Here is a 22,420-nt window from a genome sequence, read left to right on the forward strand (position 1 = left end):
CGGTCCCCAGCTCCGGAAAAAAAAAAAAGAACCAAAAAAAAGTTAGCTTTACCAAACACCCCTGCTGACAAGAAATCAAGGGAACATACTGAATTCTTATCCCTGAGCAATTGTTTCAATTACTATTAAAACATCTATTTTTCTTTATGCCTTTCCGAGGTTGTAAATTTTGAGGGCAACGTTTCTCTCATCTTTAGCACTGTGATAGAGAAAACGATGTATGACATTTTACAATAGACAAATACTCACTGAATTTCTTCAGGTGTTGGACCAGACTACTAAACATATACTGAGATTTCTGTTTTGAAGGTATCTACTCCAAACTATTAAATTTGGGAAGATAGGAATGTCAATTTTACAGGCAGTGAAGCCATCACTCACATGACATTTCAATCAATTCCTTTCGAAGTTCTAGCAGTACGGCAACTCCAATGTTATCCTTTGTCATGACTCTGTTCAACATAGCTTCAGACCCTTCTGAATTCGCCATTGCTAGCTGATTAAATTCAACCGTGTGTTTCTGAACCAAAGTAAATCTGAAACAAAGCATAAACATGGGATCAGAAATGCAGTCCATTAGCTCTGAGGGAAAAGCCTTCCTCGAAAACCTTATAACCAGATACAAAAATCACTTCAGTCATAGAGTGGAAAATCCACCACAGTGCCAAGCTCCCCAAATTCACTTAAGGTTATTTCCAGTCTAACTTGGCTTGTTTTGTGTTACTGAGATCAAACTCAGGATGCATATTAGGCAAATTCTCTAACACTAGTGTATATCACCAGATGCGAAACACTGATGTATGTTTCCACACTTCAAACAATGATGTACACTCCCAGACCTCAGAGTTCCTTTCCGTTTATTTCTGACTTATAGGTAAGACCTGGAAACATCTTTACTTCTCAGTACAGTGTAGTGGTCATCTTTAACATCACTGCTGATATTTCAACTCATAATTTTTAAATCATTATTTTCCAAAATATAGTTTTCCAAGAGGGAAGGTTACTTGCAAAATATTTCAATTAGCAGCAAAATTAAATCTGTAGTAAACCACCCAAAGAAACAGCAGTGATCTCAATATGTCCTCAAAACAAGTTATTTCAAACAAAGACAAGACCCTTTAATTTTAAATAGTTCTGTTTTCTTCAATAATAATATGGCACTTCATTCTCTTATTTACCAATTAATTGCTACATCCTCTGCTCCACCCAGCAAATATTGAGGACACTATCCTATTTTTAAAAAAATGAGATAGGCTTACTTTTCAGTCTTGAAGAATATTGCACAGCCATCAACATGCTTTCTTTCCTGTTCAGACATAGTCCTAGCTCGAGACTTAGGACTAAAGAATCCATTATAGCCACGTTCTTTCAGTTCTACCAGAAAAAAACTGTAATACTGCTCTGTTTCAACTTCCTGAAAAATCATAACCAGCAAAGTTACTTCAAAGATACAGACCTGCCCTACACATTAACCCCATATGTACAGCCGGAAATATTTGTCAACAGACCAAGTTACAGATCAAAGAGTATCTTCAAAATGTAATTTATCTAAAACCAATCAGAAGACTTTATTGTACCAGTTGCTAATACTAGTTCTTTATAGTTTAGAAGTAAAATGAAAGACATAGAACTGGAGAGATGGCTCAGAAGTTTAGAGCACCTGTTCCAGAGGTCCTGAGTTCAATTCCCAGCAACCACATGGTGGCTCACAACCATCTGTAACGGAATCTGATGCCCTCTTCTGATGAGTCTGAAGACAGCTACAGTGTTCTCGTATGCATAAAATAAAAATAAATAATTTTTTTTAAAAAGTAAAAGATATATACACCCACACATGTATATTTAGGTCTTAGAACAAGACCTAAATATAGGTCTTGTTGCTGGAACAAGAACCATACAAGAAGGAATTGTGGTTGTCACAGATTGTAATTCTAGACCCAGAAAAAGAAAGCAAACTGACCAAAACTGTATTAATTATTGTAAGATTTGGGCTAAAAAGCCTAGGTTACAGTGCAGACAGTCCAATTGTTTTCTACTTCACCATAATTTTTCTATTAACAGTACTGGTAAAGTAAGAATATATCCAGATAATGGCACAATTTCAGTAACTTTACCACCCAATTCAAATGCAGTACAAAGGAATACTGAACAAAGGACTAAAGTTATTATCAGTGTTTAAAACCTAAGTGAACCCATTTGCTTTAATATGACAGCACAGAAGGCTGCACAGCGAGACAGTTGATTTTTTTCAGAATTCACCCAAACCATAAAAGGCCAGGATTTTAAGGGCTGCTGAAGCTAGCATTTCAAATATATCATCAGCATAGTATACTCAAGGGTAATTGCTTCTTGTTATGTCCTGGTTTGGAGGGTCACGTAACTTAAAGAGTCTTCTGCATGACTTACCTGAAGACTTATAATATCAGCATTGCAGCTCAAAATTTCTTGAATAATGGCCTTTTTCCTGTAGTCCCAATTTAGTGCCCATGATGGACAGTAGCCGTATAACTGCCGGGTCGCATATTTATCACAAAGAACATTATAGCACATGACAGAAAACAAGGCTGTAGGAAAAATAACTTATTCACACATGTGGCAGAAAAAAACCACCATAATTATTTCAGTAATAGTCCTCACTATGTTAAGTCAGACTTAACCACTGAACCTACAGTCATTGAAAAGTTATTACTCAAGAAAAATAAATGATGGAAAGACAGACAAACCAATTAGAATACAATGTGCTTATACCTGCAGAACCTAGAAGACAGGATAAACCAGGTCTCCTTATTTCTTCTATGCCACTAACTGTAAATGCAGAACATGGAAACTTGTCAAGCAATTTTCTTAACAGGTTGCCCAATTTTCTTTTTCCTATAGACCAACTACAGACTAGCCTGGAGAAAGTTTGTGAGTCTGGCTTCAGAACACGCAAATAGAACAAATATGTAATAATGAAGCAAATCAGAGTTACTTTTGGCTTCCTGGGGCAAAAGTCTTTCATTAGAATAACCTGTAGAGCAGCACTGTCTTAGACACACAGACTAAGAAATGCTAAGAAAATTTTGTCTTAGCTACAGGAGGAATGGCAATGGTAGGAAACAAGGTAGTCTGTTTGTGTTAATGCAGGACAGGTATATCATCAGCCAAATCCTGTTAAACATACTCTGAGAACTAAACTATCTTCATAAAATTTAAGTTAAGGGGTTGAGGATTTAGCTCAGTGGTAGAGCGCTTGCCTAGGAAGCGCAAGGCCCTGGGTTCGGTCCCCAGCTCCGAAAAAAAGAACCAAAAAAAATTTAAGTTAAAAATGAATTAAAGTTCAATTTTTTCCTCAGGTAAAAAAGCTCTTATATTTTTCCTGATATTAAGTACCTTTAGAACACATTAGCACATGGAAACCTCCAATGTGGAAAGATGTTATTCAGTGAATGTGATTGATACAAAAGGTCAAGTGTTCAAGGTGGCTGAAGTCTTCTCTTGTACGGGCTAACTTGATCAGGCACTGTGGGATACTTAGCTGTGTCCCTGACATCAATCCCATTTCTCCACATTATACTTCTCCCAGTTTTTTGTTTTTTTTTTTTTTCCCGGAGCTGGGGACCGAACCCAGGGCCTTGCGCTTCCTAGGCAAGCGCTCTACCGCTGAGCTAAATCCCCAGCTACTTCTCCCAGTTTTGACAATCAGAATTGCCAAATGTGATACATGTCGCAAGGGGTAGTTCTGATGCTCGGGAATGAATGCTGAAGGTCCTGTTCCCCAACTGGTTCTTGAATAGTCAATAAAGATGCTAGACGCCAAAGGCTGGACAGAAGAGACAGGACTTCTAGTTTCCCTGAAGGCGTCTAGCAGACACAGGAGGAAAGGGATTTGCTATCCTTTGGAGGGAGAAAGAACTACCAGCCATGTGAGATCTAGAGTGGGGTGGCCATTGGCTGTTTCCCCAACTAGGCCTGGGGTAGCAGGCAGGAGATGAGAATCGTAACCAAGCTGAGCAAGGAGCAGACAACCGAGCAACTAGGCTGAGGGCAGAACTAGAAGTGTTGAACTGGGAGTGAAGATAAGGATGCGCTAGCCCAGGAAGCCTTAGAGTACCTGGACATTGAGTTAAAAAGCATGGGGGGTGGGGGGAAGACAGAGAGACAGAGAGAGAGACACATACACACACAGAGAGACACAGAGAGACAGAGAGAGACACACACACACAGAGACACAGAGAGAGAGAGAGAGAGAGAGAGAGAGAGAGAGAGAGAGAGAGAGAGAGAGAGAGAAAGTATGAGTGTCTGTCTTTCATGTGTGGATCTGGGGTGCTGCCTCCTGGGCGGATGCACGTGTGTCTAGCGGGGAACACAGAGCAGTATACCAACAACTACACACTACACATGCCCCCTCAAAGATAAACTGCCTCCTGGTTAAGAAGCAATGCATTAAAGAGTTAAATCATTATTGTTATTTCCCAAACCAAATTGCTTATAAGAATACTACCTTAAATACTGTTCATAATTTAAAGCACCCAACAATACTTTTAGCTATATCAAGACCTGATCAAAAATTAATGTTAAAAAGCAGGGCTATGGGGTTGGGGATTTAGCTCAGTGGTAGAGCACTTGCCTAGAAAGCGCAAGGCCCTGGGTTCAGTCCTCAGCCCTGGAGGAAAAAAAAAAAGCAGGGCTACCAACCTGTTGGCCTTGTTCTGTCTGGTTCTTGTAACATGATCCAAGATCTTGGAGGTGGTTGTTCTGTTGAAACTGGGTATATATGTATATAGAAAAAATAGTAATAATTAGGTGATATCCTTACATGTTTTCCTAATAAAAAGTCTAAACAAACAGCCACTTACTTCTTTTTGCAGTACCTGACAAATTATCGAGCAAGTAGTTCAGTAGCCTTCTTGTTCCATCTGGCTCCAGACAGAGGTTCAATATATCCTGGGTAAGTGGATTTCCTGGGAAAAATTTAAGCAGGTAAATTAAGATAATAAAGTGTTTCAAACAGAAAAAAAATAAATATAATAACCTAATACAAAACATTATATTATTACAACAATGTTCATTATAGTTGCTAATAACTTACCACATAAAAATGACTCTTTTGAAAAATTTTATATAAAAAAATAAAACTTAGCACTTTTTAAAAAAAATATGTACTTTTGTTTTATGAATATGAGTGTTTTCCCTGCATTTATATCTGGGCACCATGTGCATGCCTGGCACCTTTAGAGGCCAGGAAAGGGGGACTGGGTCCTGGGACTGGAGTTACAGGCAGGTATGAGCTCCATGTGGGTACTGAGACTTGAACCTGGGTCCTCTGAAAGAGTAGCCAGTGCTTCTCTTAACCATTGAGTCATGTCTCTACCTCAAACTTTGCACTGTACACAAAAGTTCATAAAATGATTATTAATGGATTAATGTTAACAAAGAAGTGCTTTGTATCAATTCTGAACTGGAAGAATACACGAGAGGCTTTCTCTGACACGCAATGGGCTTGAAACATCTGTAAAGTTGATGGTTGCTAAAAATTATTCCATATATAAGTGTTTATTTATGTATTTATTTATTCAACAGTTTTAATGGTATATCAAATGAATTTATAGGAATATTATCTGACCCTATAATTATCATTCAGAAATATGAATGTAACTCTTAGAGACTTTACCCAGAAGCCTTTGCTTTAGGAGACAGCTATCTGTCCACATCTGCCCTGATTGATGAAGAACCAATCACATTATAAGACATGCCCATGTCTTGACACACTTTAAAAATCTGACTCTGACTCCTTCTGGGCTAAGCCATTTCATAATAGTTCCTACTGCATTTCTCCTTCCCCACTTCTAATACTGATTAAGTACTCATAAACTTTTTTTTTTAAACAAACCCTCGAAAGCATAATTTCTAGTACCAGGACCAAATCAGAGATTCCTACTTACTGGGGAAATTTTCTTTCTTATTTTATGGGAACTGTACTCTCATTTGAACACAAGCAGAGAGCGGTTTACGACATGCTGAGAAAGCACAGCAAAAGGAAGGTAGCACCAAGACAGAAGCAAAGAAAGCAGGCAGGCCAGGAGCCAGGAGAACACAATGACACCGGCTGCCTGGGGCTGAAGAGTGACAGGAACCTACAGCACAGGCAAAGCAACAGATAAAGCACAGGACAACACTGCCTGCCCAAGCATCTCATAGCTTCTTTGAAACTGTAAGAAAAAACCGAAATCCTACCTTTCAGGCTTAAAGTCTGCAACTGAAACAGTTTTCCCAGCTCAAAAGGTAGAACTCGTAACTGGTTGTAATTTAAATGGAGCTCCCTAATGATATAAAAATTCCAGGAAGTCAGAAGACATGTTAATCTTAACAGTAAAACCAACAATGCTATTTCTAGGAAATATGTACCTAAGCACGAGAGTTGTATACACCATATTCCAACAGCTAGCCTTGGCTTTTCTCAAACTCTATATAGTTAAAAATAAACAACAACACTGTCACAGACCATACTTTTGGTAAAAAAACAGGGGGGGAAGATTACTATAAAAGAAACAAAAACAAAGTATGATATAAGCTTCAATTTTTAAGTTATTAAATTCATGGATACCTCATTATGAGCAGCCCCAGGGCTAGGAAGCCACAGGAAATAAAAGGGGGAGGGGGAAGCACATCCATCTCCACTGCCTGATGGCAGGCGGATGCAGTGTGATTGGCTGCCGTGCGTCTCTCCCACCATGATGGACTGCACGCCCTTGATCCATGAATCTAAGGAGGGAGTTTTCCCTTCACATTTGTTTTTCCTCAAGTGTTTGGTTGCAGCAACAAGGAGAGAAGTTAACAAGAGGCTATCATGAGAACTGCTGAATGAGCTTCACAATGGCTACAGTTCTTCATACCCTCTCTCCAGCTTACAGAACTCTCAGGGTAAAAGCTATGTAAACAAGAGGTTATTTTAATGTTTCTTACAACCACATTATAAATATGAGTCACAGGAATTTTCAAGGAAAAAAGCCAACCAAGCACAGATACTACTGCTTTCCTGTCTTAAGTTTTACTAATCAAAGTTTAGATGAGAAACATGATCTCTACCATCCTTGTTTCTTGATACAAATCTTGCATACTTTTGAGAAAACTGAACAAGAAAAACAAGATCTGAGTAACTGGTTCCTATTTATTTCCAAATACATTACATAGAAAAAAAAAAGGCTCTGTACACCAGTTTGTTTCTGAGGATTAAAAAGTTATAGTAAGTCTGGCAGTAGTGGCTAGACTTTTTAGTACCAGCACTCAGGAGGTAGAGGCAGGAGGAGCTCTATCAGTTCAAGGCCAGCCTGGTCTATTGAGTGAGTTCCAGGACAGCCAGGGCTACAAAGAAAAATCTTGTCTCAAAAAACAAAACCAAAGCAAAGCAAAAAGGTAATACTAAATAACTGAGCCAAGGAAGTGTGAAAAGCTTGGACTGAGACTGATAAAAACAAAGACACTTCTGTAAGTCTTCATTCCTTATATTAAAAGGTAGCAGAGAAGCCATGAAAACCACCATGCTCTGAGCAGGTATGCTGGGTTTGGATTTATGTAGATCTTCTTCAAATAAAATCTTCAAAGGTTTTTGGTTTTTTTTTTTTTTAAGAATTATTTATTTTATAAGTATACAGTAGCTGTCTTCAAACACACCGGAAGAGGGCACCAGATTCCATTACAGATGGCTGTGAGCCAACATGTGGTTGGTGGGAATTGAACTCAGAACCTCTGGAAGAGCAGTCACTGCTCTAACCAGTGAGCCATCTCTCCAGCCCCTCAAAGGTTTTAAGAAAAGAAAAAAGTCCAGCAATTATATCATTTGCTGAATCTTAAATTAATTAATGGTGGCTTTTTACTCACTATTGTCAACATCCCTAACTTCTGGCTAAGATTACATAATTTACATATAGCAAAGTAAATCTCCCAAAGGAACTACACTACTCTAAATTCTACACATAAGACCACAGGCTTCCAAGCATAGTAACTAATTGTAGCTTTGTTCATGTTACTGTAGGCAACAGGCTTCAAGGACCCATGTGAGTAAATATGTTTGTGTGGTACCAACTGTTGGTCACAGCTAAAGACATTAAATAACACAGTGCCTTACAGTTGTTAATCTCTACACTGTTTTGGTTTGAAAATAAAATACGTAACACAAAAACCATGACATCGTAATTAAAAAAAACTAAGCAATGGACTTACCTAATTTTTATTATTGAACATTAAATTCTTATCAAAAATCTTTTAATAAAACTTATTTCTTCAATATGAAACAGCTTTATTTCCTAACTATATACATGTTGCCTTTTGTTTCAGAGGAACCTAAAGGTCCAATACTGAGTCTGCATACCTGAGTGATACCATGTTTCCGAGTTCTGCCGGTAAACTCTGGATTTGATTATGGGACAGGTCCAGATATACCAGATTGTGAAGCTTGGCAATGTCTGAAGGAATACAGGACAGGGAATTGTCACTCAGATGCAAAGCTGTCAAGTGAGTTAGTGACCACAAAGATGAGCTTAAGCTTCTTACTTTTCCTGCAAGACAAGAGGGGGGGAGAGATTATATATATAGATCGCCCAAATTTGTATCAGTAGTAAATAAAAGTTATATGTTTTAATTAGGTATTTAAATTACTATTTTAAAGGTGTGAGAAGACTTAACAAGATTTTATCCATTCTAGAAAAATTCACAATGCACTAAATGATTAACTCTAACTAGCAGAAGGAAGCTAAAATTTAAACTTTTAAAGCAAAGTGTCAACTATTTCCATTTTAAGAGCATACTGGAAAGAAGTCTTTAAATGACCTCAGATATGTAAACAAAAAATATGAGTAATCTACAGCAATGATAAATCTAGAATTTAGATACTATGAAAGATAATGTCTGAAAAATAAAAATGTTACCTTAAAAAAAAGAAGCTAAGATATTCTTAGTTTAGTTGAGCTTAGGGACAAATTACTCAAGTGATAACTGCATCATATAAGACAACAAAATTTCTATTATGGTGGTGCCTTTGAGGCAGTAAAGCCTGGTGTAGTGGTAGAAACCTTTAATTCTAGCACTGGAGAGTCAAAAGCAAGCCTGGTCTACACAGTGAGATCTTGTCTCAAAAAAAAAAAAAAAAAAAAAAAAACCCCAAAAGAAGACAACAACAACAAAACAACAATAAAAAGGAAAACCTGTACCATTAACGTACAAGAGAAAGTATCTCCCAGAAACATGTCGGATGCCTAGCCAAGCAATAACATAGTGCTCAGAAATGTAAAACTACAGCCTTCTTTCAATACAGTATGAAATCTATACTTAGGCATTGCTTGACTAAGAGGTCAATCGTTTCTACAATACATACAAACTTTCGAGCCTAATTTGAGAGAGAATGAAACAAACAGATGCAGTGGAAATATACCAGCCTTTGAGGACTATTGTAGTCTAACGGCTGAAAACACAACCTTGAAACTTTTACTTCTAGTCAAGACAGGGTAAGAAAGCCCAAATTTGTTATCCTACAGAAGACACCAACCAAGGTAGCAGAGTTACCCAGGAGAAATGAGAAACAAATATGGTGGTCTCTACAGTTTTCTCAGTTTACTTCCTGGGCAGTATTTGCAAAAAAACAAAACAGGGCAGGGGCAATCCCAGTTAGATCGAGTGCTCCTGAGCTCTGGAAACAATCGCACTAACACGGTGGTGGTTGGGTTTCAAAGAAGAGTATAAAGAGAAATCCTTTCCACTCAGAAGGCACAGGGTCAAAATTCAACTCTAGACTATTAACTGCTCCAGTCGTACCTAGAAAGTTTAAGCTCAAATCTCACAAGAGTCAGACTGTTTTCCAGTACCTTCACCGCATCCCTTTAACACCACCCAAGATTAGTTGGAGGAATCCTTAAACATGGATCATCCAAAGAAAAGCTTCAGTTTCTGGCACCAAAGAGAAAATTACCAAGCATGTAAATCATCAGGAAAGCAAAAATCCATAAAGGGAAAAATTAATCAAAACTAGGAAAAGTAACAATGTTGAGATAGAAATGAAAGCCCAAACACAAAACTGAACTTGTAGAATTTTGCATTTACATCAAGATTCAGATTTGGGGGGTGGGATGGTGGTGGTGGTGGTGGTAGGGGAATGGCCAACATGAGATTAACGGTATATTAGACACTGAAGAAAATTACTGGATTTGGATTGCAGGACAAGAAAAACTTAAAACAAAAAAGGAAACACATTGAAAAAAAACACATGGCACTTCAGTAATATCTGGGACAACTTTTAACAGTGGAAGCATATGTAACTAGATACTCTAAATAGGGACTCAGGAGACAGAAAAAAATTAAGAAATAACAGAAATGTACAACTGGATAACTATATACAAAAGAATGAAGAAGGGGTGCTGCCAAGATGGGTTAGCAGTTAAATACACTGGCTGCTCTTCCAGAGGACCAGAGTTAAGTTCCCAGCAACCATAAGCCAGCTCAGAACCATCAAGTGCTCTAGTGTTCCAGAAAACTGGATGCCCTTTTCTGGCCTCCTTGAGCACAGGCAGTCTTGTGGCACATAGACACACACACAAAAATTTTTAAATGTTTTTTAAAAAAAGATGCTGGGGCCTTACTTTACATTATATACAAAACTGAAAAGCACAAACAAAAACAAGTGAATTGTATTTTATTAAAATTAAAATCTTTTGAACTTGCAGGCAGTGGGAGCATGTACCTTTAATCCTACAACTCGGCAGGGGCAGGGGCAGGGGCAGGGGCAGGGGCAGGGGCAGAGGCAGAGGCAGAGGCAGAGGCAGAGGCAGAGGCAGAGGCAGAGGCAGAAGGATCTCTGTGAGTTCAAGGTCAGCCTGGTCTACAGAGAGAGTTCTTAGATATCCAGGGCTACATAATGAAACCTGTCTAGGAAGAAAAATAATCTTTTGCACTTTAAAGAACAACCTTAGAAGAGATAAACCCACAGAAAAGGAAAATATTTGGCAAATCGTAAATTTGCAAAGTCATTTACATTCTTAAAACTCAGAGAGGCTGTGGGAGCTGGCTCAATGGATAAAGCACTTAGCAGGCAAGTATGAGGGCCTGAATTCTAATTCCCAGAACTTCCATTAAAAACCAGACGGTGTGAGTATCTATAATCTCATAACTCTCAGGGAAAGGGGAGGCAGACACAGGAGACCCCTCAAAGCGCTCAGAAACTTGTAGGCCTGACAGATGTGGCAAAGAAACAGAGGCCCTAACTCAAACCAGGTGAATGTTGAATACTAACATACGAGGTTGTCCTCTGACTTCCACACAAGCATGCTGGCACTGTGTACTAATAAACACAGGCACACAGTTTACAAAGTAAAATAAAAAAAGGATCTGAGTACAACTGGAACAGGCTTTGTTTATAAGTACTTAGGAGGCAGAGGCAACAGCACTACAAGTCTGACACCAGCTTGGGCTATACGGTAACTTCCAGATTATTCAGTGCTACATAGTAAAATCCCATCTCAAAAACACTCAAAAAAAAAAAAAAAAACCACATATTTCTCCAAAAATGTACAAAGGGTCAATAACCACATGAAAAGACACTTAATATCCATGAGGGAAATGGAAATGTGACCCCCTCAAATCACAATGATGAACTTCAAACCCGCTTGGATGGACACAATCAGAAAGTAAGTGTTAGTAAACAGAGAAACTTAAACCTTACATGGTGGTAGTGGAAATGTAAAATGGCTTAGGTACTCAATCAAATGACAGCGCCTTAAAAAGTTCATATACTGTTAATATATGATAGGCAGTTAACTCAGGTATATACACAACAGAAATCAAAATATAATCCAGATAAATGATTACAGAAGATTTTAATACTTAAAACTGGCTGGGCAGAGGCAGGCAGATCTCTTTGAGTTTGAGACCAGCCAGCTCCAGGACAGTCAGGAATACATAGAGAAACCCTGTCTCAAAAAACTTAAAAGACAAAAAACAAAAACTCAAAACTGGAAATAATCTAGATGTTTATGACTCTATGAATTAATAAATAAAATGTGGTATGTTCAATATCATAGAATATTATTATATGCAAAGCAGGTATGTGCTAGACCAAGGATCAACTTTGAAAATACTTGCTAAGTGAAAGAGCTGGTTGGTGATGAGAGGTCACACATCGTATTAATCGTACACATCGTATTAATGCCCTTACATGAAATGTCCAAACAGTAAAAGCCCACCAAGAAGGAAGAGTAATAGCTGCTGGGAAGGATGCTGAGGAGAAAGGGAAAAGGAAAAAAAGAGCTCCTTTTAGGACCTAATGGAAATGTTTTCAAACTGAGATAAACATTACAGAAATCTGTAACTACACAAGGTTGATGAAATAGCTGTCCTAAAAAAAAGAGAAAGGGAGACAGAAAATGTTCCTTATGCAAAGAAAACTATGAATACAGTGTACTGGTTAGTCTTGACTGTCAATCTGATGGAATTCAGGAACACCATGGAACCGAGTCTCTGAAGGATTATCTAGATTAAGCTAGCTGAGGAAGGAAGTGGGTGGTACCATTCTATGTCTCAGGCTGGACAAGAACAATGAGGCTAAGCCCTCTGCTTTTTGCCTGTAGAAGCAGAGTAACCAACCATCTGTCCCCTCCTGACACTATATGCTCCCTATCATGAGACACTGCTTCTTGAAACTGAGAGCCCAATCAAACACTTCCTTCTTTTAGGCTGCCTTTGTCAGGTAGTTTGACATAGCAATAAGCTCAATAAGTCTAAACAGAGGAACAGAACTAGCAGGAAGGGAAAGCTGGGAAGAAAGAAAGGGAGAATATGAATAAAAATATCTTCATGAAGCCAATCACTCTGGACAATAAACATATGACACTGATAAATGAAAACTAATTGTCATTTCTCTAACCAGACAAATAATTAATTTTAAAAACAACAAAAAGAAAATCCCATTTAAAAAGAAAACTTTATGAAAGCACCCAGTAATCAAATGGCTTAAAAATTATTTTACCAACTTCTCTGTATTCCAACCCCACTGGTTCTTTTTTTTTTTTTTTTAAAAAGTACCGTCACATTAACGTTTTCTTTTTTTTTTTTTAAGATTTATTTAGGGGGCTGGGGATTTAGCTCAGTGGTAGAGCGCTTGCCTAGGAAGCGCAAGGCCCTGGGTTCAGTCCCCAGCTCCGAAAAAAAAGAACCCAAAAAAAAAAAAAAAGATTTATTTATTTATTATATATAAGTACACTGTAGCTGTCTTCAGATACACCAGATCTCTTTACAGATGGTTGTAAGCCACCATGTGGTTGCTGGGAATTGAACTCATGACCTCTGGAAGAGCAGTCGGGTGCTCTTAACTGCTGAGCCATCTCTCCAGCCCCCCACTGGTTCTTTTAATGCACTACTGGATTTGATTTAGTAGAAATTTGCTAAGAATTTTTATATACACGAGCTGGAAATATAAACTCTATTTCAAGAAGTTATAAACAAGTACTTTGATCTAGAAATTAAAGGCTTATTGAATATTGCAAAAAAATTAATGTAAAATTTTAATAGTCTAAAAAGTCCTACCTAACAGATGCAAATCTGAGCAGTATTTTGACAAAATATCTACTGTGGATTCTTTAAAAAAAAAAAAAAACATCAGTAAGAACTTGACCTTGAAAAGAGCCTATAAAAGTCTTAGTGGTAAAGGGATACAAGGATTCTCCAAAATCAGGGACAAGGCAAGGGTGTCTCCTCTTATTACTCCCACTTAACATCGTGGAGTCTTAGCCAGGACATTGGGAAGGGGGAATAAATATTTTGGAAGGCAGAAATAAAACTGTCCCATCCCCCAATGGTGTAATCATGTATATAAAACTTTTACTGAATAAATAAAAATGCGACTATCAAGTAAGTTTTGTAAAATTGTAGGGTACAAGATCAGCATATAGAAAGCACTGCATTTCTTCTGAACACCAATAATGAGCGACTAGAAATTGAAAGGATACAATCTACAACATTCTCTGAATCATGAAAGTTAATGGTAAACCTGACCAAAAATATATGACTTATATATAGTACAGTAACTGTAAAATGCTGAGAAATGAATGTCCTAAGAATACCTAAGGGAAGACATGTGACATCTACAGCAACTATAAAATTGATTATCACAAAGAAAGAGAAGCCATACAACAAAGTCAGAGGGCGAGTACTGCCCAGCATCAGGAGCTATTATTACACACACACCATGGTGTGGACGCTCCTCCTAAAGCTCCTATGTTGGAAACTCAATCTTGGCAACAGTGCTGAGAAGCAGGACATGATGCAAGATGTTTGGGTCACCAGTGCTCTGCCCTTGTGTTATAATGGAAACCAATTTACTTCTCTCAAACATACTCTCTTGCCACTTCATGCTTTCATCTATGCTGTGCACAGCAATGACCATCACCAGATGCAGCCCTTTGATCTCAGTCTCCAGAACAGTGGCTCTCAACCTATGGGCCTGACCCCTTAGGGGTGTTAAATGACCCTTTCACAGGGGTCGCCAAAGACCCCAAAGGTATTTATATTATAATTCATAACTAGCAAAATTACAGTTATGAAGTAGCAATGAAAATAATTTTATGGCTGGGGGGAGGGGTCACCACAACATCAGGAGTTGTAGTAAAGGGCCACAGCACTGAACTGTTTATAAAGTTCTAGTCTGTGGTATAGCTCAAAAGGACTAATAAAGAACCTTAAAAATTAAATCTTTGAACAAGACTTAGACAGACACTTCAACAAAAAGCACAAACAGATGGGAAAGTCATATTGAAAGATGCTCAATATCAGCAATAATTAAAAAAAAAAAACCATAAAGCCACAGTTAGATAGCACTACAAACCAGAGAATAACTAAGTCTTTTTTTTTTTTTTTTTTGGTTCTTTTTTTTCGGAGCTGGGGACCGAACTCAGGGCCTTGTGCTCTACCACTGAGCTAAATCCCCAACCCCCCCCCCCTTTTTTTAAAGATTTATTTATTTTATTTATATGAGCACACTGTAGCTGTCTTCAGACACACCAGAAGAGGGCATCAGTTCTCATTACAGATGGTTATGAGCCACCACGTGGTTGCTGGGATTTGAACTCAGGATCTCTGGAAGAGTAGTCAGTGCTCTTAACCACTGAGCCATCTCTCCAGCCCGAATAACTAAGTCTTAAACACTTACTACATGCCACTGCCCTGAGTTGCAGACCAAAGCTATCTAGTAAAAACTAAAGAAAGGAAGAAGGGAGGGAGGGAGGGAAGCAAGGAGTGAGTAAACTGTTTCAAAAAAGTTTCAAGAGTCTCAAAAATACACGATCATAAAAGCTACACCCACAGCAATAGGACCATTTAGAGTAGCCTTATCTGTGCCACACTGGCGTGAGGACGCACTTTAGTTGGCAGAGTGTTTGCCTAGTGTGCACGTAGTCCTTCCTGGGTTTGATTCCCAGTACCAACGTTACCAGGAATATAGTGCATGCCTATGGCTGGTCCTAGAATGAAGGACATGGAGACAGGACAATCAAAAATTCAAAGTCATGCTTGGCTACATATTAAGTTCAAGGCCAGCTGAAGCTACTGGAAAACCTGTCTACCAGAAAAATAAAACAACAAAACCATATTGAATGATATCATTTATACAAATTCCACAAAACACCCATCTAGTATAGGCGTAAGGGAAGAGATGTAGCAATGGCACATTAACAAAGAAGGATGGCAGAGTCTCAGGAAGGACGGCACTAACAGGCACATCTAAGGTCAGAACAGATCGCATTATTACAATGTAAATAAATGCTCATTTTAAGAACTTATTTTTAATTAAGTGTAAGTGAGTGTCTCTCTGTGTGGATATGGATGTGCTGGCAGAGGCCAAAAAAGGCACCAATCCCTAATGACAGGTGTCTTTGAGCTACCTCATGTGGGTGCTAGGAACCGAAGTTGAGGGCCCTCTGCACCACACTGAGCCATTTCTTCAGCCCCCATGCATGCTGATTTCTGCATGTCAGTTATACTTTGATAAAACTGTGACTACCTTGGTCTAGAAATATCTAACAGGCCAAAGGTAAGCAGAAACTGTACTCCAGGGTGACTGAGTGGTTTAAGAAAGGCCAAGATTTAACTAAGAGCCATATTCTAATAAGTGAATTCATTCTAAAGTTCCCAGAATATTTTATTGCTAAATAAATATCAGGAGACAAGAAGAAATATATTGTTCCTTGAAATCAGAAGGTAGTGATTGATTAGCAAGCTACGGGATAATTAATGAACCTACCAAGAAGCCAAAATAGCTATTATGCATTTAGAGAGATACTGGGGGAAAAAAAAATCTAAACATCTAGTTGACATACTAGAAGAAACAGGAAGTGTACCTGATCTCTACTGTTTCCCAGTTTGGTACTTTTCTCAACCCCACACCACACAGAGTCAAGTCACTCCCATACGTAAGAAGTGGACAAAAGATAGTTACCATTATAGTCACACATTTCCAACTCTTCAGTCAACAAACCCTAAAGGACTAGGCACAGTGAACCTACGGAGAAAGCACCTAACCTAACCCACACGTTTACAAGGATTTAGAAAACAAGTCCACTACATAACAAAAACATTCCTGTTAGCATACAAGATGTACTATCAACCAATTTTGTGCACATAATAATCAAGTAAAATAGAATGCCTTATTTATCATACAAACAAAAAGGCAGAATAACTAGATGTAATAAGTATGTAAAACTGATGGGAGAAAAAGATAAAGAAAAATAAAAAGATAAAAAAAGGATAAAAAGAAAAATCATAACCATCCTAATTTATACAATAACAAAAAAAACCTCCAAAGTATCACATATCAAAACTACAAATCCATATACCCTTTGACTCCTGTACCCTTATCTATATGCCCTAAGATATTAGAAGCAATGTAAAATAATTATGGTACTGTTGTCAAAAATAAAGTAAATAAAGGGGCTGGGGATTTAGCTCAGTGGTAGAGCGCTTACCTAGGAAGCGCAAGGCCCTGGGTTCGGTCCCCAGCTCCGAAGAAAAAAAAAAAAAAGAACCAAAAAAAAAGAACCAAAAAAAAAAAAAAAAAGAATAAAGTAAATTAAAAAAGTATCACTTTAAAAAAATAAAAATCTCTTCTTGCTCCTTTCCAACCCCCGCCTCGGACCCTACAGCTGGCATGACACTGATGCCTAAGAAGAACCAGACTGCTATCTATGAACTCCTTTTTAAGGAAGCAGTTCTGGTTGCCAAGAAAGACATCCATATGCCTGACACACCAAGCCATCAGATGACGGATGGGCCAACCTTCAGGTAAGGAAGGCCATGCAGTCTCTCAAGTCTCAGCTACATGAAGGAGCAGTTTGCCTGGAGACATTTCTTTCTTTTTTTTTGGTTCTTTTTTTTCCGAAGCTGGGGACCGACCGAACCCAGGGCCTTGCGCTTCCTAGGCAAGCGCTCTACCACTGAGCTAAATCCCCAACCCGCCTGGAGACATTTCTGTTGTTACCTTACAAACGAGAGCATCTAATATCTCTGAGATTACCTTCACCTACTTCTGGAGATCGTGTGTGCCACCCTGAGGCACAGTCACCCTGAGACTGGCAGACCTTGGCAAGTGACCTGAAAAAGGGGAGGTGGACAGAGACCCCTACAGAAGGAGTGCTGTGTCTCCTGGGGCTGACAAGAATGCTGAGTCTGGGGTTGGCTCAGTCACTGAATTCCAGTTTAGAGATGGTTTTGGTGGTGGACATGGTCAGCCATTTCAGTGAAACTGGAGATTATACTGTATTGAGTAAACTTTAAGTGAAAAAAAAATAAACCACAGTAATAAAATATAACATTTTGTATCAAAAAAGAGGCACAGAATAACTTCTTTGTCTGTGTTTGCTGTGTAACACATGGAGGAGAGGAATAGTAAAAAGCAGACTTTTGCGTGTACCTTTTAGAAGGTAGTTTTTCTGTGTTCCCCCCCTTTCCTAAACCGCCCTCAATCTCAGTTCTACTTGGTTTATATCACCACCTCAGTACTCAGCTAGCCTAAGATGCTTTCCTTAATCCTGCCAGTAAAACCCTCTTAAAGATAACACTCCAAGCATTTGTGTGCCATTATTTATCACAGTTTCTTAACTACCTTGTCAGGGACTCCTATAGTTTGCAAAATTCTGGAAATCTTTACATATAATTACCTACTCATCGGTTTATAAACACAACAAACGAATGAGTGTCAGTAAGTAATTCCTAGCAAGCAAGTGACAGAACGACCACTGGGCTTTCTTCTTCCCTTATTTTGGCCTGACCACTCTTAGCTTCTGGAAAACAGGCATTGGATGGAGAGCAGGAAGCTCCTAAGCTGACTACATAATGAAAGGTACCTGATTCTCAAGTTATACTTAATAATTATCCAAAAGAGCTTCATATAATATTCTTTTTAAAATCATAAAAAATTTGATTTACAATTTTATTCATGGTCTATTATTCTCCACAGAAAAATAAACCTGAATAAAGCTTAAACCTGAATAAACTCAAATGTTAGAGAATGTCACACATGAAAGCTAATATGTGGCCTACAAGGCAAGACACCTGCTTCGAAAATCCGTTCAGATCCAACGTTGTATCTCCTGGAAGCTTCCTGAGTGGTTAGTACACTTCCTCCTGCCCTACAGCAGTATCGCAAAAGGCCTGGAACAAAAACAGCTGCTGAAAGCCACAGGTGTCCCTCCAAAGGCGGTAACCACAGTACTGCCCCCATTAAAATGAGAACAAGAGACAGACAATTGGCATCTTCAGGCAGACTTTTTTTGTACACATCAAATTTTAGATTCCTATAAAAAGAATTTGTTGGTGGTGGACAAAGAATCCTACTGTTAGCCAAAAGCTAATGGCATCTGAGTGGTGCTGCATGAGGGAAAATCAGTTTTCGTCAATGAAGTGACACTTGGACCACAGTCTAGGGTAAGCCTCACATTCAGGCATAATTGGTCAATGCAAACTGGATTCCCTGTGTTTTTGTTTGTTTTATTTTGTTGTATTCTTTTTTAAAGAATGAGCATGAAGATGGACAGGTAGGGAAGTAGAAGGGGACCTGGGAGGGGTTTGGGTGTGGAGAGAGAGCATGATTTAAATGAAAAAACTACCTAAATAAAAATATCTGGGGTTGGGGATTTAGCTCAGTGGTAGAGCACTTGCCTAGGAAGCGCAAGGCCCTGGGTTTGGTCCCCAGCTCCGAAAAAAAGAAAAAAATAAAATATCTTAGAATACCAGATTGTTCAACATCCCTGTGGTGGGCCAGTGGTTGCACCGGAGAACAAAGGAAGCAAAGATGCACCAGACAACCTGAGAGCAGGAAAAGGCTGGAAGCACAGAGTGAAAGCACAGGATGCTTTCCAGAGTCGCAGCTCCACAACTGCAAGCAGCAACTAAGAAGGAAGCTGAAAGCAGACGCTGAGGCCAGAGAGAACCCAAGCCACCTTCAATATTTACAAGATAAAACAAGAACTCTGAAACCTTGAGGAAGAAGAAGATCCTGTTAAACACGAAGACTCCAGCTGGGAGCTATAAATGGAAGAGGGAAGATCCAACAACAGGGAGGGATGCTCACAACCAGTGAGATCCGGCTCAAGTCCATCAATCCCTGATTAGATTTAGGCCACCTACCCCTTCGTAATTAGCTGAAAAGTACACAAGTGAATTTACTCCTAAGGAAAATAAAGGTCATGAAATTACTACTTCCAACAATGAATAAAAATATCAAATGAAGGGGTTGGGGATTTAGCTCAGTGGTAGAGCGCTTGCCTAGCAAACACAAGGCCCTGGGTTCGGTCCCCAGCTCCGAAAAAAAAAAAATTAAAAAAAAAATCAAATGACAAAAAAAGACAAGAAAAAAAGAAACAATACAACAAAAGGAATAAAGGAAGGAATCACATAGAAGACAATAAGTATGTTTTCAGACGGACACTAGGCAGTACAGAGCATCAGTGACTGGTGGGAAATGAAGTCAGCTGGTATCATTATTTCTGCCTTCTGCCTAGGGTCCTGAGGATACCTAACACAGAACCCAGGCAGAGTCTGACAGGCTACTGAGATGAGATGAAGGACAGAGCTGTGCAGAGATGTGAAGAGGGCCCCACATGAGTGCTCATAAGGAATAACCTGGATAGAAAGGAAAACAGAGAGAAACTGGCAAGAACACAGAAAGCAGTCCTCGGTGATTCCAAAGATCAGAACACTCTGATTTTCCACCGGCCAGAATGGAAAACCTTTTAACCAGAGAATACTTAGGAGGGTACTACTTAAAAGTGAGCTCCAAACAAAGCAAACTGCTTCCAAGATAGTTATTTATTTATGTATTGCAAAATTCTGGAAATCTTTACATGTAACTACCTACTCATCGGTTCATAAACACAGTGAATGAATGAGTGGCAGTAAGTAGTTCCTAGCAAGCAAGTGATAGAACAACCACTGGGCTTTCTTCTTCCCTTATTTTAGCCTGACCACTCTTAGCTTCACAACAAAGCTTCAGAGTATTTCCAAGAATGTAAAACTATCCAAAACTCAAAAAAAGTACAAACCTCTGTACTTTCTATATCAAAATGAAAATTAAAGTATGACACATACAAAGTGGAATAAAAGAAATGACTTTAAATCAAACTAGAAATGAAAAAAAAGATGACAAAATGGATGCTGAAGACAGTAATTTGGTATATACTTTTTAAAAAGGGAAATGTTATGTAAAGGCACAGAAAACAAATTCCCACAACCTCTAGTGATGAAAATTAGACACTGGGGGGAAAAATTAGTGAAATTAAGGGTATAGCAATAGAAACTAGTCCAAAAGAAAATAAAGGTAATAGTAAATTAAGCATTAACAAATCCAAAAGACAACTTCTAAGTAAGCTAAAATACAAGTAACCACATGCCTCCAAAGGGGCAGGCGAGGGAAAGCAGACAAAATGACAAAACTGTAAACTGTAAACCCACAGATCCAAGAAGGTTGACAAAACCTACTTCCCAAAGAAAGTGGCAGGGGGTGGGAGGGGAACACCCCACACCAAAGAGACATTGTAATCATGGTGCTTAAAACCAATGGCACAAAAACTTAACAACTAACTGCCTTAGAAAATGGACATAGAGGGCTGGAGAGAGATGGCTCAGTGGTTAAGAGCACTGACTGCTCTTCCAGAGGTCCTGAGTTCAAATCCCAGCAACCACATGGTGGCTCATAACCATCTATAACGAGGTCTGATGCCCTCTTCTGCTGTGTCTGAAGATAGCTACAGTGTACATATATAATAAATAAATCTAAAAAAAAAATAGAAAGAAAGAAAATAGACATAGATACAGAAGCAAGGACAGGAGTGACTGTAGACTTAAGAGAAACAACTTAAGCAAGAAGAGAAGGAGCATCTTACTGACAGATACAAACCATTAACTGATAACTCTTTCTCCTGCACAAATTATCTTTCAAATCAGCACAAAATAATGAGTCTAAAGAAGAGACCTATCACCAGACTTTAAAAGAACAAAACAAACAAGAATCTGCATGTCTTAATAATGAACAATGGAAAAACTAGGTGAATAAAAACTTTAACATTTAAAGGAATAGTATCAACATACAATGAGACTTAGAACTAGAACACATGAGTAAAGTTTAAAAACATAAAGGAAGACTTAAAAGTCATCCATTCTGTTTGATATGCCATGATGAATACGATGAAATTCAAAATAAAAACACCACCATTTACTAAAATAAGGAAAAGTATGAAATTCCATATAAAGATATCAAGTAAGAATAAATAAGTGAAAAAGACTAGAACCCAATAGTGCCAAAATGTCAGTTCTTCCCAATATACATGCCAAATCCATTTAAATTTAAAATGTCTGCCCTTGGGGCTGGAGAGATGGCTCAGAGGTTAAGATCACGGACTGCTCTTCCAGAGATCCCAGGTTCAAATCCCACAACCACATGGTGGCTCACAACCATCTGTAATGGTATCTGATGCCCTCTTCTGGTGTGTCTGATAATGTACTACAGTGTACTCATAATAAATACATAAACAAACCTACCTTAAAAATAAAAAGTCTGATCTCAACTGTCAAGAGAATGAGAAGACCAGCCATAAAGTGGAAGAAAGTATTTGTAAAAAGGCACATCTGGGGATGTAATTCTGTGCACAAGGCCCTGGACTTAATCTCCAAAGTGAAACATAAGAATGAGAGACTGTCTGGCCTCTGTGCCTCCGTGGGAGAGAAAGTGCCTATCCTCACAGTCTTGAAGTGCCAGGGTGGGGATGATACCCAGGGGACACACACCTGCTCAGAGAAGAAAGGGGGGGGGGGGTTAGGGGAAGGATTGTGGAGGTTGGGGGTGACCAGGAAGGAAACATTGAGTGGGATGTAAAGTAAACTAGAGAGACAGAGAGAGAGAAAGAGAGAGAGA

The 22,420-nt window shown here is 38.7% G+C and overlaps 1 protein-coding gene across 13 annotated transcripts in view; it reads right to left on the bottom strand.

Moving 5' to 3' along the window:
• The window catches only part of Cnot6 (CCR4-NOT transcription complex, subunit 6), a 52,226-nt gene that overhangs the window by 8,681 nt on the left and 21,125 nt on the right, over positions 1 to 22,420 (bottom strand). For 5 of the 13 annotated variants that reach the window (XR_015630310.1, XR_015630309.1, XM_087570273.1 and 2 more), the window contains 7 exons: positions 8,351 to 8,537; positions 6,217 to 6,302; positions 4,854 to 4,943; positions 4,678 to 4,746; positions 2,407 to 2,564; positions 1,260 to 1,414; positions 382 to 536 (listed from right to left, as the gene is read on the bottom strand). Coding sequence is in view for 8 of the 13 variants with exons in the window: in XM_087570273.1 (XP_087426399.1) it covers positions 382 to 536; positions 1,260 to 1,414; positions 2,407 to 2,564; positions 4,678 to 4,746; positions 4,854 to 4,943; positions 6,217 to 6,302; positions 8,351 to 8,537 (900 nt within the window). In the remaining 5 variants the exon portion in view is untranslated. 13 annotated transcript variants of the gene reach the window in all.

The sequence above is a fragment of the Rattus norvegicus genome, chromosome 10 (genome assembly GCF_021556685.1).
Source record: "Rattus norvegicus strain SHRSP/BbbUtx chromosome 10, alternate assembly SHRSP_T2T, whole genome shotgun sequence".
NCBI lineage: Eukaryota > Metazoa > Chordata > Mammalia > Rodentia > Muridae > Rattus > Rattus norvegicus.